Source organism: Nuphar pumila, chromosome 16 (assembly GCF_984573655.1).
Source record: "Nuphar pumila chromosome 16, dmNupPumi1.hap1.1, whole genome shotgun sequence".
In the NCBI taxonomy this organism is placed as follows: Eukaryota; Viridiplantae; Streptophyta; class Magnoliopsida; order Nymphaeales; family Nymphaeaceae; genus Nuphar; species Nuphar pumila.
The window spans coordinates 26,551,154-26,573,682 of NC_143264.1; the positions used below are offsets into that span (position 1 = coordinate 26,551,154).

Genomic DNA, 22,529 nt, shown 5'->3' on the forward strand with positions numbered 1-22,529 from the left:
AGCTCCACCACCACCCCTCCTCCTTTCTCTCATTTTTTTAAGAATTTTCATTTTATTTTTCTCATGCTACCCAAACAAGTGAAAATTTTTCATTTTAGAAAAATTATCATATCAAAACTTCTCATAGGCAAAATTTTCTTTTCCTATGCAAAATTTTCTTGCTTCCAAACATGCCCTTATTGTTTATAGCACCTGCACTTCCTTCTCTCTTTTTTCTTTCTAGGGTCTTCCATAGTAACTTCTGTTGTCATGGTGTCGTATATTTAATGTGTAACCATAAACATGTACACTTCTTTTTGAAAAAAATTGTCGGCAGTTTGGGAAAATTTTTCTCTCCAATAATCTGTTCCATGTTTTCTCTTAAAGGTGGGAGACTAACACCATAAAAATGGATCATGCTTTTACATAGAAAAGAGTCATGAATGATTGTGATCAGTGGCATCCACAGCTTCACTATGAGCTGAACCTTTTGACAAAAACTTGGTTGTGGTTCAGGCTCACTTATTTACTTGAAGAAGCCAAGCCCAAACCTAGTTCTAAGTTTGGGTTTTTAAACAAGCTGATCCTAAGCCTTGAGCTTGGGCTCGGTTAAGTTCATTTAAGTTAGCTAGAACATACATAAATATGATTTCCATACAACCTTTAACATAAGTAGAGCGTCTGATGTATGGTATCCTTGTTTTATTTGTAAAGAGCGGTCACAGTTCAATCTGGTGCCCTTTATGTAATTATTTTAAAGTCTAAGTTCAAGCTCAAGTCAAGCATGATACCCAATGCTAGGGCTGGTAGATGAACTGAGCTGCTTGTGGTTCGTTAGGTTGAGCTAGTGAGGGAGTTAACTTAGGCTCATAAAAGATGCTTGGTGAGTTGCGCAAGAGCTGCTCCTGTAAAATTTTGAACCATGCACAAACAAGGCATAGTTCGCCTGGCTTGTGGAGGCCCATTAGATAGAATCAATGTTGTGAAAAGCGTTGAGGCGTAGCGAGGCGCTCCACCAAAAACTGAGGCAAGGCGTAAAGTGTAAGTCTCAATTTTTTTTTTGAAAACTTCAGAAAACTATAAAAAATATCTAAAAATATAAATAAATAAATAAATGCTTTATTGATGAAGCAACAAGCAATAAGAGATAGAAAATCTAAAATAAATACTAAAAAATATGAGATTAACATGTAAAAGTAACTGAGAAACTGATCTTAAAGCGTGAGCCTGATTTTTTTTGAAAACTAAAAAAGCTATAAAAAATATCTAAAAATACAAATAAATAAAAAATGCTTTATTGATGAAGCAACAAGCAATAAGAAATAGAAAATCTAAAATAAAATACTAAAAAATATGAGAGATTAACATGGAACTGATTATATAACTTAGAAACTATAAAAACATATCTAAAAATACAAATAAATAAAAAAATGCTTTATTGATGAAGCAACGAGCAATAAGAAATATACAATATAAAATAAATACTAAAAAATCTAAAATAAATGCTTTATTGATGAAGCACGCTTTAGGCCGGCGCCTTGAGGCGTAGAGTGCCTCACCTCAAGGCGAAGCACGCCTTTTGCGCCTCAAGGGGCGCTTTTAACAACACTGGATAGAATTAAATGTGCATTTTACATATGCTTTATTTTACAAAGCATAGAGTAGTTGGTTGAGGTGTATGGCTTGAAAAATGGAGGTGGTTTTGGTTTGATTCCCATCATTGTCAATATTGTGTATATTGCAACAAGCCAGTTCAAGTTTGATTTATCAGGCTCTTGCTTGTTATGATCATGCTAGGCTCTGTTCGTTACAAGCTTGAGCTAGGTGAGAGCCCAAAAAATTGAGGTTGAGCATCCTGAACTTGCTCGTTCACCTTGCTCAACAACCTACCGAAGGCACTCAGGGGAGCTCAAATACCAAGGTTCAGGTTTCAAATGATATCTTGGAATCCTATCCACCTCAACAGAATCAGCTTTGCCTAGTTTTTCTGAGATTTTGTAGACTCCATGGAGGGGGTATCAGTTTGAAATCCTACGATGGGCTAACCTCCTGCTTGATTTTAAATGCATAAAAGTGAAGAAACAGCCTGTTTAAAAAGGACTGCATCTGTTTATTTAGTTGGGCTGCTTGTGTTGCCTATGATCCTCTGAGGTTTATACTTTATATCATCCAGTAAACTATTCTCATTTCTATAGCATCATCTTTTTGTTTTTTTATGGTTTGCCTTTATATCATCATTCAGATTTCTACCTTTTCTTTCCCCGAGTCATTCTGGGTGATTGTACCCCATGGTTAGGATAATGCGACTTGACTGGTCCAGCTATCTTGTTCAAGCCCATTTAAGTTATCTACTTTATTTTGATTTCATCCTTTCTTGTTGTGTACTATTATGATGCTTCTCTTTGTTTTTTCATTGCTGTTTTTATGCACCCTTAGGTGTCAATAGTTGAAAACTGTAGATAATAAATTGCATGTTGACATCCTTTACTAGTTTCTGTCTTTTACAACAACAACAACAACAACTACGCCTTCATCCCAAAACAATTGGGGTCAGCGATATGAACCAAAAAAGAAATTCATTTTGGGTCTTCCACATGAATCCTTTTCCTCCAATCATTTCTATCCAACGCCATGTCCTTGGTGAGGTTCAAAGCATTCATATCCTTTCCTATCATCTCCATCCAAGTCTTCCTAGGCCTACCCCGACCTCTTTTAACTAATATATTTTCCCATTTCTCTAACCTTCTAACTGGAGCATCATTAGGCCTTCGCCGAATATGTCCAAACCACCGTAAACGATTCTCTCGCATCTTATTTTCAATGGGTGCAACACCTACCTTCTTACGTATCTCTTCGTTCCGAATCTTATCTTTTATTGTATTTCCACACATCCATCTAAGCATCCGCATCTCAGCTACACTCATTTTTTGAATATGATGTCTCTTGGCAGCCCAACATTCTGTACCATATAGTAAAGCGGGTCTAATAGTCGTCCTATAAAACTTTCCCTTCAACCGCAATGGCATTCTACGATCGCACAGCACTCCAGTAGCACTTTTCCATTTCATCCACCCAACCTTTATCCTATGATTTACATCTCCATCAATTTCTCCATACTTTTGAATGATGGATCCCAAATATTTGAAATAATCATTCACCGGTATATCTTGCTCACCAAGCTTCACTACACTCCCATCACTACTTCGTTGCTTACTAAACCGACATTCCATATATTCAGTCTTACTCTTACTCAACTTAAAACCTCTAGCTTCCAATGTCTGTCTCCATAATTCTAACTTAGCATTAACCCCAGCTCTAGACTCATCAATCAAAACAATATCATCAGCAAACAACATACACCACGGTACATTTTCTTGAATTGATCTCGTAAGCTCATCCATCACTATCGCAAATAGGAAAGGGCTTAAAGCAGATCCTTGATGTAACCCAACCGTTATCGGAAAATTGGTTGTCACCCCTCCACAAGTGCGGACATTGGTTACTACTCCTTCATACATATCTTTAATTATACTAATGTACTTGAGAGAAACACCTTTCTTCATCATTGTCCACCAGAGAACGTCCCTAGGTACTCTATCGTATGCCTTCTCTAAATCAATAAAAACCATATGCAAATCTTTGTTCCTCTCTCTATATCTTTCAATAAGTTGTCTAAGAAGATGTATAGCTTCCATAGTTGATCTTCCAGGCATAAAACCAAATTGATTCTCCGATATCATGACAACCTTCCTCAACCTAGACTCAATCACCCTCTCCCAAAGTTTCATAGTATGACTCATGAGTTTTATACCACGATAGTTTGTGCAATCTTGTATATCACCCTTATTCTTATATAAAGGCACCAAAGTACTCTTCCTCCACTCATTAGGCATCTTATTTGTTCGCCAAATCAAGTTAAAAAGATTTGTCAACCATTCTAAACCTTTCTCTCCCAAGCATTTCCAAGCCTCGATAGGTATACCATCTGGGCCAACTGCCCTTCTTGATTTCATTTTCTTCAAAGCCTCTGCAATTTCTTTCTTTTGAATCTTGCGCATGAAGTCACGATTTATCTCATGAAAAGGAATGGAGAAGTCTCCAAGATCTTGAGCATGACTATCATTAAATAGCTTATCAAAATAATCTTTCCATCTCTCCTTAATCTCCTCATCTTTGACTAAAACCCTTTGCGTTTCATCTTTGATACATCTAACCATACCCAAATCCTTCGATTTCCTATCTCTCATCTTTGCAAGCCTATAAATATCCTTCTCGCCTTCTTTGGTATCCAACTTGTCATAAACCTCCTTATATACCTTAGCCCTCGCGTTTCGAACAACTTTTTTAGCTTCCTTCTTTGCTATCATATACTTCTCCAAATTCTCACTATCACGACTCTTACTTAGATTTCTATAACACTCTCTTTTAACCTTAATAGCTAATTTGACATCCTCGTTCCACCATGATGTATCCTTACCTAGTGGTGCACCGCCTTTAGACTCACCCAATACCTCCTTAGCTACTTTTCTCATACCACCTGCTATCTTATTCCACATTGATTCTGAATCCTCCTCGAGACACCAATCAACTTCCTTAACTACCTGCTCTACAAACATTCCTTGTTTAGCTCCTTTCAGTGCCCACCACTTAATTCTAGGATCTATCCTATGTCTATCCCTTTTGCGGCATTGTCTAATTCTAAGATCTAAAATTAAGACTCTATGTTGTGTAGCTACACTTTCTCCTGGTATAACCTTACAATCGATGCAACAACCCCTATCTCTCTTTCTAAGTAGGAAAAAATCTATCTGACTCGTATTAACCCCACTTTTAAATGTTACTAGGTGAGACTCCCTCTTCCTAAACCAAGTGTTTGCTAAGATCATATCATAGGACAAACAAAAATCTAAAATCCTTTCTCCACTTTCATTTCTTTCTCCTATACCATAGCCTCCATGGATATTCTCAAATCCATCCCTACTAATGCCTACATGTCCATTAAGGTCACCGCCGATGAAAAGCTTTTCTCCATAAGATGTCTCTTGTACTACTCCATCTAAATCTTCCCAAAATTGATGCTTAATGAAATCATCTAAACCTACTTGAGGTGCATAAACACTAATAATATTAATAATATCCGTACCTAATACTAATTTAATAAGTAAAATTCTATCACCCTTCCTACGGACCTCAACTACATTATCTATAAACTGACGACTCATAACAATCCCTACTCCATTCCTATTCCTATTTATTCCTGTATACCAAATCTTATATCCCCAAGGTTCTATCACTTTAGCTTTCTCACCTACCCATTTGGTCTCTTGAAGACATAAAATATCAATCTTTCTCCTACACATAACATCTACTAACTCTACCAACTTACCAGTTAAAGACCCTATGTTCCAAGTGGCTAACCTAATTTTATGGTCTTGGACTAACTTCTTTACCCCCACCCGTCCAACAAAGTGAGGGAACCCTTGCCTATTTGACACCACACCCGGGCGCCGGTGTGACGCGTCGCTTCTGGGCGACGACCTAGCAACCCTTGCACATTTATCACTGCCTCCGGGCCTAGAGAGTACAGCGCGTCGCCCAGTAGGGAACGCCCCAACGAAATTCTCATATTGGTTCATTTTCATAGGATATGACAAAGTTTTTATGCTGGCTGTCACAGGCCTACCGCAACCCTCCTCCTTTATCCGGGCTTGGGACCGGCAGTGTATAACTACACAGGCGGAGTTAGTTTCTGTCTTTTATTTACTTATATATATTTTATACACACACACACATAGATACATATACACTCCAAGAATCTTTGTTGATTTTGGATGCTGGAATAGCTTCATTAAGTGGATTCTGGTGGTTGTTGTTTACAGACTGGAGTTCCAGGCGCTGTTTGTATACTTGATGACGAACCAAGAGTGGGGGGGCGACATTGTGGCCCACTTGATCCAAGCATCTGTCAGAGTCGAAGGGTCACCTTCTCCGTTGCAGTCATGATCCAACCTGAGTCTGGTCCTGTGTGTCTTCTAGGAACTGAACTACAAAAGAAGGTTTGCTGGGAGATCCTGGTTGCTGGTTCTGAACAAGGAATAGAGGCTGGACAAGTTGGCCTTCGAATAGTCACAAAAGGTGATAGGCAAACTACTGTAGCCAAGGAGTGGTGTATTGGTGCATCAAGTATTGCAGATGGAAGGTGTGTATGTTGTCATCTGTCATTGTTTTTCATGGTGATTTGTCTTTTTTTTTTGAATTTTGAGGTCTGGTTATGTTATTAAATATATTTGGATGTTCCGACCACACAGGTGGCACATGGTGACAGTTACAATCGATGCTGAAGTAGGTGAGGCAACTACATATCTGGATGGGGGATTTGATGGGTACCAAAGTGGATTGCCACTGCAGTCCAGTAATGGAATCTGGGAGCGAGGAACAGAAGTGTGGATTGGTATAAGACCACCAACAGACTTGGATGCCTTTGGAAGATCAGATAGTGAAGGTGCTGAATCCAAGATGCACATAATGGATGCATTTTTGTGGGACAAGTGCCTGACTGAAGACGAAGTTGCAACTCTTTATGGTTCTACATTTTCTGCGGAGTATCATATGGTTGACTTTCCAGATGATGGTTGGAACTGGCCTGATTCACCTCCTAGGGTCTCTCTCTCTCTCTCTCACACACACACACACACACAGACAGAGAGTTACGGACAACTGTTTGCTGACATGAGCTGTTGGATCTAGGTGGATGACTGGGATAGTGAAGCTGCTGATGTTGATTTATATGATCGGGATGATGTGGATTGGGATGGACAGTACTCAAGTGGTAGAAAGAGGAGGGTTGAGCGACAAGCGGTGACAGTGGACATGGACTACATTGCAAGGAAACTGCGGAAACCTAGGTTGGAGACCCAGGAAGAAATTAATCAACGCATGCGTTCAGTTGAGTTAGCTGTGAGGGAAGCCCTCTTTGCTAGAGGGGAAACACATTTTACCGATCAGGAGTTTCCTCCCAATAACAATTCCTTGTTCGTAGATCCTGAAAATCCACCTTCAAAATTACAAGTAAGAGCTGTTTTTTTCCTTTTTCCTCTTAAATAGTAAAAAGAGAGTGAAGGTGCTGCTTCTGGATTGAGCCACAAGTTCCATTGATCTCATCATCAATTTTCGCATTAAATTGTGTATGCTGAAGGTTGTATCTGAGTGGATGAGACCAAAAGAGCTAGTGAAAGAGAGTTGCAGGGATTCTTATCCATGTTTATTTTCTGGATCACCTAATCCATCTGATGTTTGTCAGGTGTAGTCAGTTTGTACCTTGAACACTTTTCAAAGTTTTATTCTTTCATTGATAGTTGTTGCAGACATTGTTCTTGATGCTCATTCTTGATAATTTTTTCTGCTGAACCCAGGGTCGATTAGGTGATTGTTGGTTTTTGAGCGCTGTTGCCGTACTGACTGAAGTATCACGTATATCAGAAGTAATAATTACTCCTCAGTATAATGAGGAGGGTGTATATACTGTCCGGTTCTGCATTCAGGTAATAGAAATGTGACACAAAAGAAAACCGACTTTTTGACTTGAGTCATTGTTTGATTGTTTACTTGAAATATCTTGTTATAACATGTATGTGTGTACGTGTGCGTGTGCACATGCATGCCTGCACTTGAGCACAGTTCAAAGCATTGATAGATAATGATGCAAGTTTAGGTTGGTGACCTTATTCCCATCTGTCTCCCTTCTTTGTTTCACTACTAATTAGAATAAATGAAACCGGTTGTGACAGTTTGGTCATCAAATTTACTTTCCGTTCTTAGATGTAATGGTTTAGCTTGCTGAAGTGATGTCACTGGACTTTGTGTTGGATTTTATTCACAGAAAGTTGAGAAAGATAAGTGTTACTTTATTTTCATGCTTATGAAGTTGGGCTTGTTTTCAGTGCAACAAAGATTAGTTTTTTCTCTCTTCCGAACCATCAATATTTGCAGTTATTCAGTATCTTATGGTGTGGCAATTGATGTTTGAGGGGAGGTTAACTTTTTAAAAATGTAACTGATTAATCAGTTCAGCCTTTAAGCATAATTTAGATTGACGATACTGTTTGTTTTTTAATGAATTTACGATTGGAAGTTTTTTGCAAAAGCTATTCAAATACTGTTACATTTACTGTGGAAACCAGTTCTAACTTCTAAGGTTGTAAGGTATATGAATATATATGCGGTAAATTTGTAATTAACACACCATCTATATCAAAGAGAAGTTGGACTATTTGGGTTGATATTACTGCAAACATAATCAGGTCTATAGTGATTGCAACCTGATGAAGGAACTTATTTGAGTTAACCATATGAAAAATTGAAAGATGTAGCAACTTTGTGGAAATGGGACAAAGGGCCAGAAACTTAACTGACTTATTTTATATGTGAGCATATCTTATCCAATCCAATAAATGCCATTGGCAGGGCTCTGTATCTTATCTGTTCTCATTGCACTTGTAATATTTCTCAAATGGCTGTTGATGTGTGGCTGAAACCTTTGCATGGTCCCATCTTTTAGTTTGCTCTAGCAAATTATCTCTACGACTATCAAATATAGTGTATGGGCTAGTTTTACGGGGTATGTGGTCAATGAAACCATCCATGGTTGAATCTAATGGGGTGTTTGCATGAGGAAAACCACTGCCACTTTTTGTGTTAACCCGTATGCTTGGAAAGCCTGTGTTAGGGTGTGATTTGGATGATCCCTCAATCGACTTTTATAAATATAAAACACCCAAGTGGATGGTGTTTTTGTTTTTGGGAAATTTCCATTTAGGGGACAACCTTTTGCCCCTAAATCCAAAAAGGGGAATCACATTGTCAGAAAGATCAACCTGCAAGAGGTAAAAGATCAACCTGCAGGAGATAAGGTGAGGTAAAGAGAGAAGAGAGAGAGGAGAGGAGTCTGCGGCAATAGGGTTTTTCCTTTTCACTTATTATTTATAAGTGTTGTACAGGGTATAACATTACACAAGTAGTAAAAATAAATTACAAACATGCCACCGCCCATGCATCCCAAGATGGATCCTTGGAATGTGGTGCGGGTCGGATCCATGATCCAAAACTAACAACCTCCCTCAAGTTGAGTATGGTCTTTGATCATGCTCAACTTGTCTTTGAGTGCCCAAAACTGATGAGTGGATAATCCCTTGGTAAAAATGTCAGCAACTTGCATAACAACTTGCATATCTGACCGAACATATGCAGGTTCAATTTCTTTTTCTTCCACCTTTTGCCTAACAAAGTGTTGATCGATCTCGATATGCTTCGTGCGACAATGAAGGATGGGATTGAAGGCAATATTAATAGCACTCTGATTATCGCAAAGAAGCATAGAGGACGAGATCGGTTCTTGTAATTCTTGCAGTAGATGTCTCACCCATGTAACATCGGCTGTTCCTGCTGCCATTGCACGATACTCTGCTTCAGTACTAGATCGCGCCACTGCCTTTTGCTTCTTGCTACTCCATGTTACAATATTATTGCCGATAAGAATGCAATACCCCGAAACTGATCTGCGCTCGTCAGGATCACCAGCCCAGTCCGCGTCTGTGTAGGTGAATAGTCGATGCCCTGACGTATAAGCTGTGTCCTTGGTGTACATCAAGCCATCTCCAATCGTACCCTTTAAATACCGAAGGATCCTTTTTACTCCTTCCATATGTATATCTGTAGGAGCATGTATAAACTGTGAAGCTTGATTGACAGAGTATGCTATGTCAGGCCTAGTGAATGTTAAGTATTGTAACATCCCTACAACTCGACGATACAAAGTAGGATCATGATAAATAGTGCCTTCTTTAGCACTTAGCTTATGATTTAGAAGGCAAGGTGTGCTAATTGGTTTACAATTCTCCATCCCTGTAGCAAGTAAAATATCAATAGTGTACTTATGTTAGCTCAATGTAATAGTCTCATGTCGACTATCAACTTCCACACCCAAAAAATATCGTAAGGGACCCAAGTCTTTCATCTTGAATTTAGCCATCAACATAGACTTAACCCAAGATATGTGAACCTCATCACTCCCGGTAATAATGATGTCATCAACATATATAAGCACCCAAACAATAGCTGAATCACTTTTGAATATGAACAATGAATGATCTAGAACACTTTTAGTGAACCCATGATGCTGGATCTCCGTGGAAAAACTTTCAAACCAAAAGATCGAGAAGCTTGTTTCAAGCCATAAAGAGAGCGTCGAAGTTTACATACCCAATTGGATGAATCATGCATACTATAACTAGGTGGCTGCTCCATGTAAACTTCTTCCTTTAGTTCACCATGCAGAAAAGCATTTTTAACATCAAGATAATCCTGACGGTGCCCAATTTTACTACTGGGCTGAACGTTTCATCATAGTCCTGCCCATACTGCTGTGTGAAGCCTCGTGCAACCAGACGAGCCTTATAGCGCTCAACACTGCCATCCGGTTTGTGCTTGATCTTGTACACCCATTTGGATCCTACAACATTCTTGTTATCTGGCCTTGGTACAGTTTTCCATGTATTGCATTCATGCAATGCTTCCATTTCCTCATTTATCGCCTCTACCCAGGCACGGGAATGTACAACCTCATGAAAAGAGGAAGGTTCTGTTTCTTTGGACACTCTGGTTAGAAATGTTTGAAAATCCAAAGAGAAATTGTTATAACTTACCCAACGATCTATAAGATGTCTAATCCGAGTGAAACGTCGTAGAGGAGTCTCATCATTGACTGGATGACCTCTACGAGAATAAACAAGACCAGAAAAACGTGATGATGTTGTAGGAGGAATGTCTTCCATATGCGGTTTCATTGTCTGTCAATAAAGATGAATCCTCATAAGGCAACGAGTCATATAAAAGTGAGTCACTGAGCCAAGGATCATAACTGTCCTGTGTATCTGTGGAAGACGAACCCAGAGTGTCAAAATTTTCATCATCAAAAACAACATTTCTAGATACCCGAATTTTGCCTGTATGAGGATCATAACACCTGTACCCCTTATAGTCATTTGCATACCGTACCACTGTACAACTCTGTCTTGAAACTTATTTCTCAATGAATGATCAATATGAACATAACATACACAACCAAAAAGATGTAGTTTTTCATATGATGGATGACAATTATAAAGAACAAAATACGGAGAATTATCTTCAAGGATGGTCATGGGCAACCTATTGATAACGTACACAGTTGTATGGAAAGCCTCTGTCCAAAGAGAGAAAGGAGTACCCACAGTGTGCATCATGCTCAATGTTGTCTCAACAATATGCCTGTGTTTTCTCTCAACTACTCCATTTTGTTGAGGGGTATGAGGGCAAGAAATGTTACGTGTAATGCCATGCTCCTTCAAATATTCACTAAAATCATGGGATATGTATTCTGCCCCCCCCCATCACACTGGAAATATACAACATTGGTATTGAATTGGTTTTGGACTAGTGCATGAAACTGTTTGAACAACTTGAAAACTTCATGTTTGTTTTTCATGAAGTAAATCCAACTAAATCGAGTGTAAGAGTCAAGAAAGAGTACATAGTATCGAGATCTAGAAAGAGAGGCAGTGTGTGCAGGACCCAAACATCTGAGCATATAATCTCAAAAGGCTTTGTTGCTATTTTATTGATACTATGAAAAGGAAGTACATGACTTTTGCATAAATGACAACTTGGACATTTTGACTCTAAACTAACTGCGGGTATTAAACCTTTAGCAGACAACTTGTCAAGAAAAACTTGACTACAATGACCCAAACAAAGATGCCATAAGTCTGGCTTATTAAGTTTCAAGACTCTAGATGAAGAACTATGATCTCTAGATCGACTCAAAAATGTTGGAAAGGAAGAAGCTGAAGAGGCCACGGCTACGGAAGACGACGTCTTCAAAGGCACATGAGATTCTTCAAAGACGTACATGTTCCCGCGCCGTTCACCTTTAGCGAGCGCCTTCTTGGTGTGAAGATCCTTAAGATAAACAGAAGGAGTAAATTCAACGAAAGAATTTGTTTCATCAACTAATTTTGACACAGATAGAATATTCTTTTGAATAGCAGGTGTGAGTTATCATTTTGGCGCAAGTTCATTTGATTGAAAGTAGTCATAAGGATATTTTGTACGTCCTGTGGAAGAACCTGTCCCTGAGGAGTGCGTGCAAACGTCTGAGTTGCCTTCTGCCCTGACCTACTATCTGGCCTTCCTGTTTTGTTCCGGTTCTGAGGATTGTACCAGCAATTTGCTTTAACATGTCTCCGCTTATTGCATAGAAAACAAGTAGGAACACGTCCCCCTCGTGGTACACTGCCTGAGCCAATGCCTCCTCCACCTGGTGTAGGTAGTAATCCTCCTTTGTTTATAGGTGTTCCATTGGGACGAGGAGGAGTAAATAAGACTCCTGTTTGAATAGGCGTATGTGCCATCATCACAGGATGAGCATCATCTGATGCGTGTTCCTGATTTAAATTGACCTCATATTGCAAAAGCTTAGATTGAAGATCATCAAAACATGGAAGAACTGAGACAACCTGGAGTGCCGTGCAAAACATGCGATATTCAGGTCCAAGGCTACCTAATACCTGTTGTACCATATCCTTATCTGATACAGGACTTCCAATGGCAGCTAACTGATCTGTAATCACCCTGACATCCCCCATGAACTCTGTAATAGATTTGTTTCCTTTTCGCATGAATTAGAATTGCCACTTGAGTTGCAAAGCCCGAGATTCGGAAACCTGAGAAAAGGAATGAGCTAGTCCATTCCACAACTCAGCAGCATATTGATCATCAGAAATAGTTTGTAAAACATGATCAGAAAGTGTGGAAGTTATGTAAGCAACTAATGTCTGATCCCGTTGTACCCATATGTCATAAGCAGGATTGGTGGTTCGAAGTTGACTCACCTTCTCATCTTCACATGTTATTTTTTGCATGATATGTGTAGGTGGGGTGGGTGATCGCCCATCTAGATGCCCATAAAGACCATGACTGCGAATAAAAGGCACAATTTGACGCTTCCAAAGTAAGTAGTTATCATGGGATAACTTGTGAGTCATGAGGTGAGTAAGAAAACTAGGGTTCAACTTGGAATCCATGGATTATATGAAGAATGAGATGCAATAACAGATAGGAAATAGGAATGGGATGACACCAAAATAGAATGTCGACTGTACTGACAGTGTATTGAGGGAAAAACAGCAATGCTGTGTGCTGAAAATAGTATCAGTGCCTTCGTCACACAGAGGAGTAGTGACGTGCGAACCAAAAAAAAATGTTGAACTGAAATGTATTGAGAGAAAAACAGCAATGCTGAGAAAAACAACAATGCTGTGTGCTGAAAATAATATCAATGCCTTCGTCACACAGAAATATATTGAGAGAAAAACAGCAATGCTGTGTGCTGAAAATAATATCAATGCCTTCGTCACACAGAGGAATAGTGATGTGCGAACCAGAAAAAATATTGGATAGAAATATTTTTGGGGAGAAAATCAAAGGCTCGGCAGACTGGAATATAATATTAGGACGTGTGTACCAGAAAAAATATTAAAAATGAATGGAACTGAAAAAGAAACTAGAATGACGTGAAAGAGGATTAAGGAAAAGAGAAAGAAAAAATCCTACGTCCTTTAGAAGCACGTGCTGGTCCTTATAGGTCTTGTAGATGATTGATTTCCGCGCCTGTGCTCTGATACCATGTCAGAAAGATCGACCTGCAAGAGGTAAAAGATCAACCTGCAGGAGGTAAGGTGAGGTAAAGAGAGAAGAGAGAGAGGAGAGGAGTCGGCGGCAATAGGGTTTTCCCTTTTCACTTATTATTTATAAGTGTTGTACAAGGTATAACATTACACAAGTAATAAAAATAAATTACAAACATGCCACCGCCCACGCATCCCAAGATGAATCCTTGGAATGTGGTGCGGGTCGGATCCATGATCCAAAACTAACACACATTTCTAAATTTCCTGATATGGGCCTCTGTTTTTATGAAATCTGCCAAACGAAGACCTACTCTTGCCATTGACCACCAACTCAGGTTAATTCAATTAAATTGAATCAAATGACAATGATGCCCTTAAATAACTAAAATATCCTTCTGTTTTCTATGACGATAATTTAGTATTCTTCAACTCCACAGCGTAGTAAGTCTTGGAGGTTAAACTGAGGTCTCTATTTGGCATTTTCAGGAAATCTGTGGCCCATATCATGGAATTCAGATAAGTGAGGACCATTTTTGGAATTAGGGCATAAAGGTTGGATGCTAAATGGAAATTTCCTTTTTTCTTGTGTTAAGCCTATTTTTGGGTTCATGCCCTTCAATGTTTACCTTTGAAGGCCCTGCATGCAATCATCATCTTGGAAGACAATCGTGAGGTTGCCTTCCTAAAATTACTGCACCTTGGTGACATTTTCCATGCAGATCCATTATCTGAGAACAATCTTGTTGCATCATATTGTATGATGCAATGTTTATCAGGAGTCCATATTATATAATGTACCCTCCTGTATCAGAAAACAACATATCGTGCCATATGAGACTTATCATACATCAGTCTTGTACTGTTTTGTGTGATATAGCTCCTGTTTTGTGTTTGGTTTGTGTTTGCAGTCGATCCATAACACTTATTTGATGGGTGTAGTCATCAATCTGGTAAGCTTCATCTCAAATTGATTAAAGATCTTATGGTATCTAAGTATGATAATGCCTAATCTATTTACACAAAGTTATATGTATATATGGATCTGATAAAGAAAACAGAGTTAATTGGAATGTGATCTAATGATGGCTTAATCTAATTATACCAAGTTATATTTGTATATGGATCTGATAAAGGAAAACACACTAAATGGGATGTGATCTGATAATGCTATGTCTGGTATCCTTAGATATTGACCACATCTTATCATTTTAATGTGTTTTGGTCCCCCATCCCTCCTTTCTTCCCTTTGACTAGAATTTTTTTTCACTGAATTTTGCTGCCATATGTTAAGTCATCTGTGTTGATGACCTGCGGTGGAATTTATGCAGTTGTGAGCAATTAAGCTGAAGAACTTTAGATTTAAAACTTAGACAACTTACTTTTTGATATGATATCTTATTATTTAGTTCTGCTGAGTATGCCTATAAAAGAGTAATGAAATTACTAGGATGACAGTATTGTCAATCATTAAAAGAAAAAAAATTAAACATAGGAATGTGCTTCTGAAGCGCATTTCATGTTCCTTGCTTTGCTTGGCTCTTTCCCCCTTTTGGCTATCGTTTTGTATGATACATGGTCTCCTTTTCTTCTTTTTTTTTTGTGTTTTTTTCTTTCGAGGGTCACCCATTGTGTTTCGAGCGTGAAATGCATTGGTTAAGATAGCGAATCTAACCAGCTCTCTTATTCAACTATGCATGAGTTATCACATGCTTTGCTCCATACACCTAGGATGCTAAGCTCATGTGTGAAATTTTTGCTTGTGGGTACTGTTTTTGTTCGTCATACTGCTAAATGTCATGGTCAGTAATCTTGATGTTCAATATGAACTTTTAGTATGGTTATCTTGGTAACATTTCATGGAGTAATTTGATTTGGAGTCTTCATGCCTATAGGGTGAATGGGTCCCTGTTGTTGTTGATGATTGGGTACCATGCGAATCACATGGAAAACCAGCATTTGCTACAAGTAGGAAAGGGAATGAATTTTGGGTTTCTATTTTGGAGAAAGCTTATGCTAAGCTTCATGGGTCGTATGAAGCACTTGAAGGAGGGCTAGTCCAAGATGCTCTGGTGGACCTTACAGGAGGGGCTGGTGAAGAGATTGATATGAGGAGCACACAGGCACAAATAGACCTTGCAAGTGGAAGGTTATGGTCTCAGCTGTTGCGATTCAAACAAGAGGGTTTTCTACTTGGTGCTGGGAGTCCATCAGGTTCAGATGTGCATGTCTCATCCAGTGGAATTGTTCAAGGACATGCTTATTCTATTCTGCAGGTAGTTTTCCAAATCTTCTTTCACCTTTTGTTTGTTTCATTTCTTTTAAAATTCTCTTCATTGACTGGATATTGTGCCTTGTAGTTTGTAATAATTTGTTTCATCTTTGGTTAGGTAAGAGAGGTTGATGGACACAAGCTTGTTCAGATTCGGAACCCCTGGGCTAATGAGGTGGAATGGAATGGTCCTTGGTCTGACTCATCATCAGAGTGGACAGAGCGGATAAGGCACAAGCTCAAGCATGTGCCCCAGGTACTGAAACTTGTTAATGTCATAACAAGGAATGTGTGTACGTATGGGTTAATATGCTGATGTTGGTTCAATTTATCGGTAGAAGTTGCAATGAAATTATTTGGGATAAAGAAAGCCCCCTGTTTTTCTTTTGGTCATGCTTATGATTTCTAATTCTTCACACATTGATTATTGAACAGTCAAAAGATGGTATATTCTGGATGTCTTGGCAAGACTTTCAACTCCATTTTCGATCAATATATGTCTGTCGAGTTTACCCCCCTGAAATGCATTATTCAGTGCATGGGCAATGGCGTGGTTGCAGTGCTGGTGGCTGCCAAGATTATGATACATGGAATCAGAACCCTCAATTTCGGCTGAGGGCTGTTGGGGCAGAGGCATCTTTGCCTATCCATGTGTTCATAACCTTAACACAGGTTCTCTATCCGTATTTCAATTTATACTGTCATTTTGCTTTCTTTTGTATCCATTTTCTCATTTGCAATTTACATGGTTGGTAGGGTGTGAGCTTCTCTCGGAAGACGGCTGGTTTCAGGAATTATCAATCTAGTCATGACTCATCTATGTTTTACATAGGAATGAGGATATTGAAGACACGTGGCCGGCGTGCTGCTTATAACATATACTTACACGAGTCGGTTGGTGGGACAGATTATGTTAATTCCCGGGAAATAGCTTGTGAAATGGTTTTGGATCCTGACCCCAAGGGATACACAATAGTGCCAACGACGATCCATCCTGGGGAGGAGGCACCTTTTGTTCTCTCTGTTTTCACCAAAGCGGCTATTGTTTTGGAACCCTTATAGTGCAATGCCATGATCTGAGGTTTGGTACAATCTTCAACCATATACTAGTGGTCCAAGGACCCTTGTGCCAATTTTTTGAGCTTGCGGGGTATCTGTGACAATGCCCACCTGCTGGTAGCATCTTGTTTGAGCCTCAAAATTGCTGAACGTGAGAGCATTTTTATCATCTAGTCTTTTTGCCTTTTTATCTTAGCATTTTGACATTGGTTACCGCATATTTTTAACAGGGCAAGAAACATTACATTTTGTTGCTTCATTTTTCAATGGTATTATATATTAGTTGCCTGAACTGTCAAATCCTTCTGACTCGAGTTTTTTTTAATTTGACTCAGCGTGATTCTTGGTGGCTGGAACAAACTTCTCACTGGAGGGATCACGAGGGAAACAAATTCATTTTTGATTGGTTCTCTATTGCACCATCCGCACACATGCTCGGGTAACAGTTGCAAACATATGTAAAAGGGTTCATGCATGCTCGATAGCCTACATCAATACACATATGATAGGCTGTGCTCAGAAATGCCTTATACTTGGAAGATGGTTACCCAAGCGACATATTGGATCAGATAGCATGCCGGAGTTACCTGCAGGTTAGCATATAAAGATTTCAGGTCAGGATTGGTTTTGATTTGGCATCAGAATGGATTCAGCAGCTGTTGATTCCCTGTGAATAATTACAGAGCAGTGGAACGTCTGTTTTGGCCAGGTTGTAGATGAATTGATGGTTTTCTGGGTCTGGTGTACAGGTTATTGTAAAAAGATTAGAAAAAAAGAAGGGAATTGGTCAATATCTCAGATGTTGGAATAAGGGCGCTTTTGTTGCTGAGAGCGTCAGAGCTTCAGTAGCAGTTTTGGAAGCCCATAGTAGTGGTTTATGTCTGTATACAACATTGTTAATTTCTTTGCAGCAATGCCAAATTAGCCTTCTGGTAGTGCTTTTCTTTAATCTGGTTACTGTTTACTGCGTATGCTTTTTTCTCTGTTTACCAAAGATCCTAGTAGGTCTCAGGTGTGGAACCTGAACTATGTCACAGGGATACCTTAGTTCACTCTCATGTCTTATCCTCTGCACTGTGTCCTTGTGACAGGGGACCTGAGCCAGCTCAGTTAAGGTGCATTCCACCTGGTTCAGCCATCTTTCACGTCTGACTTCTGCTGCTTTTATGTTGCAACTAGTTTTGTGGGTTCTAGCAGTAGGGGTGTGACCCAAGTGGATCCTGCTGGTATTCTTCTGACGGTATGAATTGTGTTCACATGGGTGTGGCCTACTGGTTCTCAAATGCATATGTATGAACAGATCAGAGCAGGATTCAAAAACCCTAAGATGAAGCAGGTCTGAATGTGCCTTGTATCCTAGGGTTTTACTGACGCAATCTAAGCCAACCTAGCAAGCATATCATGACCAGTAGGTTGGTCCAGCTTCAGCTTTATCTTCTTGGCCAGGGCCTGTTATACTCACAGATAGCCAGCTCTAGGATCTTTAATGTAGGGATGCTAATCTTTTTGTTTCCGCAAGCCAAAACGCCCATCTCAGTAGGAATAAAATAGAAGCAAACGTAAATCATATCCCAACCTGCAAGTCATTCACCCTTGATGTTTGGCTTGAATTCGTATGTGTTCAAGTATACATGTGATAGGCACTTCATCCATCCTAGTTAGGGGTGTCAACGGGTTGGGTTTGGTTTGGACCCAGGTAGAACCAGACTTGGACCTGCTTTTTGGGTATGGTATCTGGTCCAGACCTGGGTCTAATTGGGGTCACTACAAGAGAAATCATATCCGATAAGAACTAGATGAACCAGACCTGAACCATACCTGGTAAAGTAATGTTCTTTATCATTTTTGCATTGAAAATTTGCGGCTCTTAATCGAAACTCAGGTTGGGCTTGGGTCTGGTATAAAATTTTACAAACTACACCCGGATCCATGTATTAATCGGGCCTTCAGGTCTGGGCCCAGGTCTTCTTATTTATCACCATACCCGGACCCTATAGGGTTTGGTCTAGGTCAGGTCCACCACCCTAATCCTAGTGAATGTTTTCAAAATTCTGACTATAGATATGATCTATATGCTTGTTTTTATAGGAATCACTTATTGGAGCATTTGATTCCGATGCATGAATATATTTTTATAAGATTTTAAAATCCAATGACCTACAATTTTTATAAAATTTTGTAGCTCCAAAAACCATTTTTTTTCCATTCAAAATGCACGATCTTGTAAATCAATCATCCTGAACACTTCTATGGGGTTAGAGTTTCAAAAAAAATATCAGAAATCCAATATCAAGTTTCATTTAGCACGACATCCATTTTGTAAGTTTCCATTTTCCTATATATATAGTAATTGATTCCTCCTAAAAATAGGAGGGTGTGGACAGTCCCAATTTTTAATTTTTCTACTCTTTTTAAAATTTAGCTTTATAGACATGATCTATGTTACGTTCCTGGGCCCATTTTGTTGTTCTGGGTTCAAGCTTAGGGTTAGGCTAGGTTGGATATGTTAGAGACATAATAAGGTTCAATTGACTTTTTACAGGGTTTATTAAAAAATTTGGTTCTCCCAATTCACAGCAGATAAATTTCTAAAAATTGAGCAGAAGCTTCTAGACATGTCAGGCTATCCTAAGTAAAAAATTTAGGATTTTATGATAAATAATTATTGTAATTTTTAAGTTTTTTTGGGGTTGGGTTTCTGATAGACCCTAAGAGAAAAAATTATATCCCTAAGAATACAACTAAAAAAAATATAAATATTAGGAGCAGTTCTGAGACAGGATAGGAAAGGTTTTGGTAAAGTTTGGGGTTCTAAGTCGATACGGTTTGGAAGATAAAAATATGAAAACAAGGAAAGCTAGAATGGGTCTGGACTGAGATTTGTTAAAAACAAGTCTGAGTGTCAGATTTATTTCTCCTCACTGGGTTGAAGACTAAACTCGATTTTTACTTGGTTGGTTAAAGACAAGTAGGAGCAATCATGATTAAAATTTGAGTTTCAAACTCATTTTGGTTGAGGAGGTATGCTCAGTGGAAATCAGGTCCAATTCTGCAAAATGCAAGGCTTTGGCTAGGTGTAACGGGTCTAGGATAATTTTAGGTTCAAGTGTTTAGGTTAGGTCAACTTACCAGTGGTTTGATAGGCTAAGGGAGTGGGTCCTCTTCCATGACTGAGAGGTGGTCTAAAAAAGTCAATTTGCTTGACACGAGTTGGTTCAACCAAAACTTGATGTGATGTACAGTCTAGACTTAGGCTTGCATCAAGTCCGATTGGGGCTGACCTTCAAAAGGTCTAGACTAAAGGGAGAGAACCTATATCAAAGACAAAAGAGAGTCTAGGGGCCAAGGGGGAGAGGAGAAAGAAGAGAGAGAGAGAGAGTAGGACACCCTTATAGATAGAGGAGAATTACGAATTAGAGAGAGAGAGTGAGGAACTTCAATTATGCATTTTAATTTTTATATCTTCCACAACGGAATTACAGGCCCTTTATAAAGGTTTTAGGGAAAGCATTATCACACAACACCAATTACAAGAAACCTTAATAGAAATGCAAAATACTAGGAGTCTCCTACATAGAACCTACTAGAGCCATAGGTGTCACCCAAGCCTCTTCATAAAGGCCTTGACACATCCATCTAGGTTCTTCAAGAGGGGAGGTCGACCTCCCTAGGTGTGATCCTGTGACACTCTAAATTTATATCAAGAAATTTTAGAGATTTTTTATTTTTTTAAAACCAACGAAAGGGCTATCTAAGATATTTGCAAACCCGAATAAACTTGGGCGGGTTATAATCAAACCACAACAAACACATGTTTGAAATAGAGTCCTAAACAACCTATTCATTAATTTAATGTTCAATCATAATAAAATCAATCTTAATACATTATTAAAATATCAAAATGCTCAATAGCCAAAACAAAAGCTAAGTATTCAGAAAGAGAGCGATGACATCCGTCCCAGCACCATCACAATCATATCGCATCATCAACTTACTAATTGCCTGAAAAATGATAAAAATAGACGGTCAAACGTTGCCCCAATAGGTAACACTCGACTATACAAACAAGAAAATCAATTTCAAGAACATACAACATGCAATTTACATATCAATCATGCACATATCATAGATCTAGATCATCTATACACACATTTAAATATGCCGATAAATAAACAATAATAATTTACTCTTTAGCACAATACATGCATTCAAACCTATCAGTAATCAAGATCATGCACTATTGCATACAATCATTTCATACATCTCAACATGTGAAACATGTGAACCTTATCTCTAATATATTGTTTCTCTTTTCTTGCCCTGTAAGGGTACACTATCAATGACTGAACTTTGATCTAACTAATCAATGAAGGGTTCGTTATGCCATGTATTTTATTAACCTTATAGACTTAGAAAGATCTTCAAACACCCATTAAATCGGCCAATAACCGAGAGACACTTTAGTGGTCTATAAAATTGATTCTTACTCTGCAGAGTCATAGATCTACCATCCTAGGCCTTATCAGGTAGTATTAGTTTTCTACGTCGAGGATGAAGAACCGAGGAGATGCCTCACTCTCAAAATTAATCATTTTTTTCTTGGTCATGTGTACTGTTTACCCTCTTTAAGGTAGACATTGGTTTGAATGGGTAATTAGTGTTGATTAATTAAACTCATAAGTCAACTTAGGTGCTTCAGCACCAAGGGCCTCTAGCCTGAGCCTCCCTTAAGATGCTTTCACATCAACACAAGAAAAATATCAACCCATTCAAATTAAGCCTTCGATAACATATTTTCATTCTGGGATACCCTGGAGTCCGACTCGCAGTAATATATTGCCCTTGCAAGTACCCTTGAGACAAACCTCGAGGTTTAAGAGTGTATGTGTATGTATTACAATTATTCATTATCGGGTGTACACAAGCACAAATCATATGGATAATGCATTGTTATCAAAAAACACTTCTCTATCTGTTGTGAATGGGACAACTGGATACATTTTTTTGTTTGGAGACGAACCACAACAAAGGTGCTATAAAATAAGTGCAACTAGAACTCGATGCCTCTAAGCCTACACAATGGACTCTAGAGAGAGAGAGAGAAAGAGAGAGAGAGAGAGAGAGAGAGAGAGAGAGAGAGAGAGAGAGGTCCACTCCGAAAAAGAAATTAAAGAATGAAAGCAAGGTGCTGTGAACGGAAAGTAAACTCGCAAGTAGGGGTGGCAATCGTGTCGGGTTGGCGGGTCGACCCGACGGGTTGGCGGGTCAGCATACCTCAACCCGAACCCGACCCGTTTATTAAACGGGTCGGCTGTGGCAAACACGAACCCGACTCGTTTAATAAACGGGTAACCCGACACGACCCGCCAACCCATTTAATAAATGGGTTGGGTCGGGTAAACGGGTTCTCAGGTTCGCGGGTCAGGTTGGCGGGTTGATGGGTCGGGTTTGCGGGTCGGGTTGGCGGGTTGACCCGCCCGCCTAACCCGTTTATTAAA

At 39.1% G+C, this 22,529-nt stretch overlaps 1 protein-coding gene across 1 annotated transcript in view; it reads left to right on the forward strand.

Annotated features, from left to right (window-relative positions):
• Positions 1–17,980, forward strand: part of LOC149813118 (calpain-type cysteine protease DEK1-like) — a 63,660-nt gene extending 45,680 nt beyond the window's left edge. The window contains exons 22-31 of the mRNA XM_089992140.1: positions 5,859–6,178; positions 6,288–6,639; positions 6,727–7,047; positions 7,175–7,279; positions 7,392–7,520; positions 15,596–15,976; positions 16,091–16,228; positions 16,408–16,644; positions 16,729–17,182; positions 17,367–17,980. Coding sequence (XP_089848266.1) covers positions 5,859–6,178; positions 6,288–6,639; positions 6,727–7,047; positions 7,175–7,279; positions 7,392–7,520; positions 15,596–15,976; positions 16,091–16,228; positions 16,408–16,644; positions 16,729–17,034 — 2,289 coding nt within the window. The 3' untranslated portion in view covers positions 17,035–17,182; positions 17,367–17,980. The remainder of the gene's footprint in view (positions 1–5,858; positions 6,179–6,287; positions 6,640–6,726; positions 7,048–7,174; positions 7,280–7,391; positions 7,521–15,595; positions 15,977–16,090; positions 16,229–16,407; positions 16,645–16,728; positions 17,183–17,366) is intronic.
• The last annotated feature ends 4,549 nt before the right edge of the window (positions 17,981–22,529 follow it).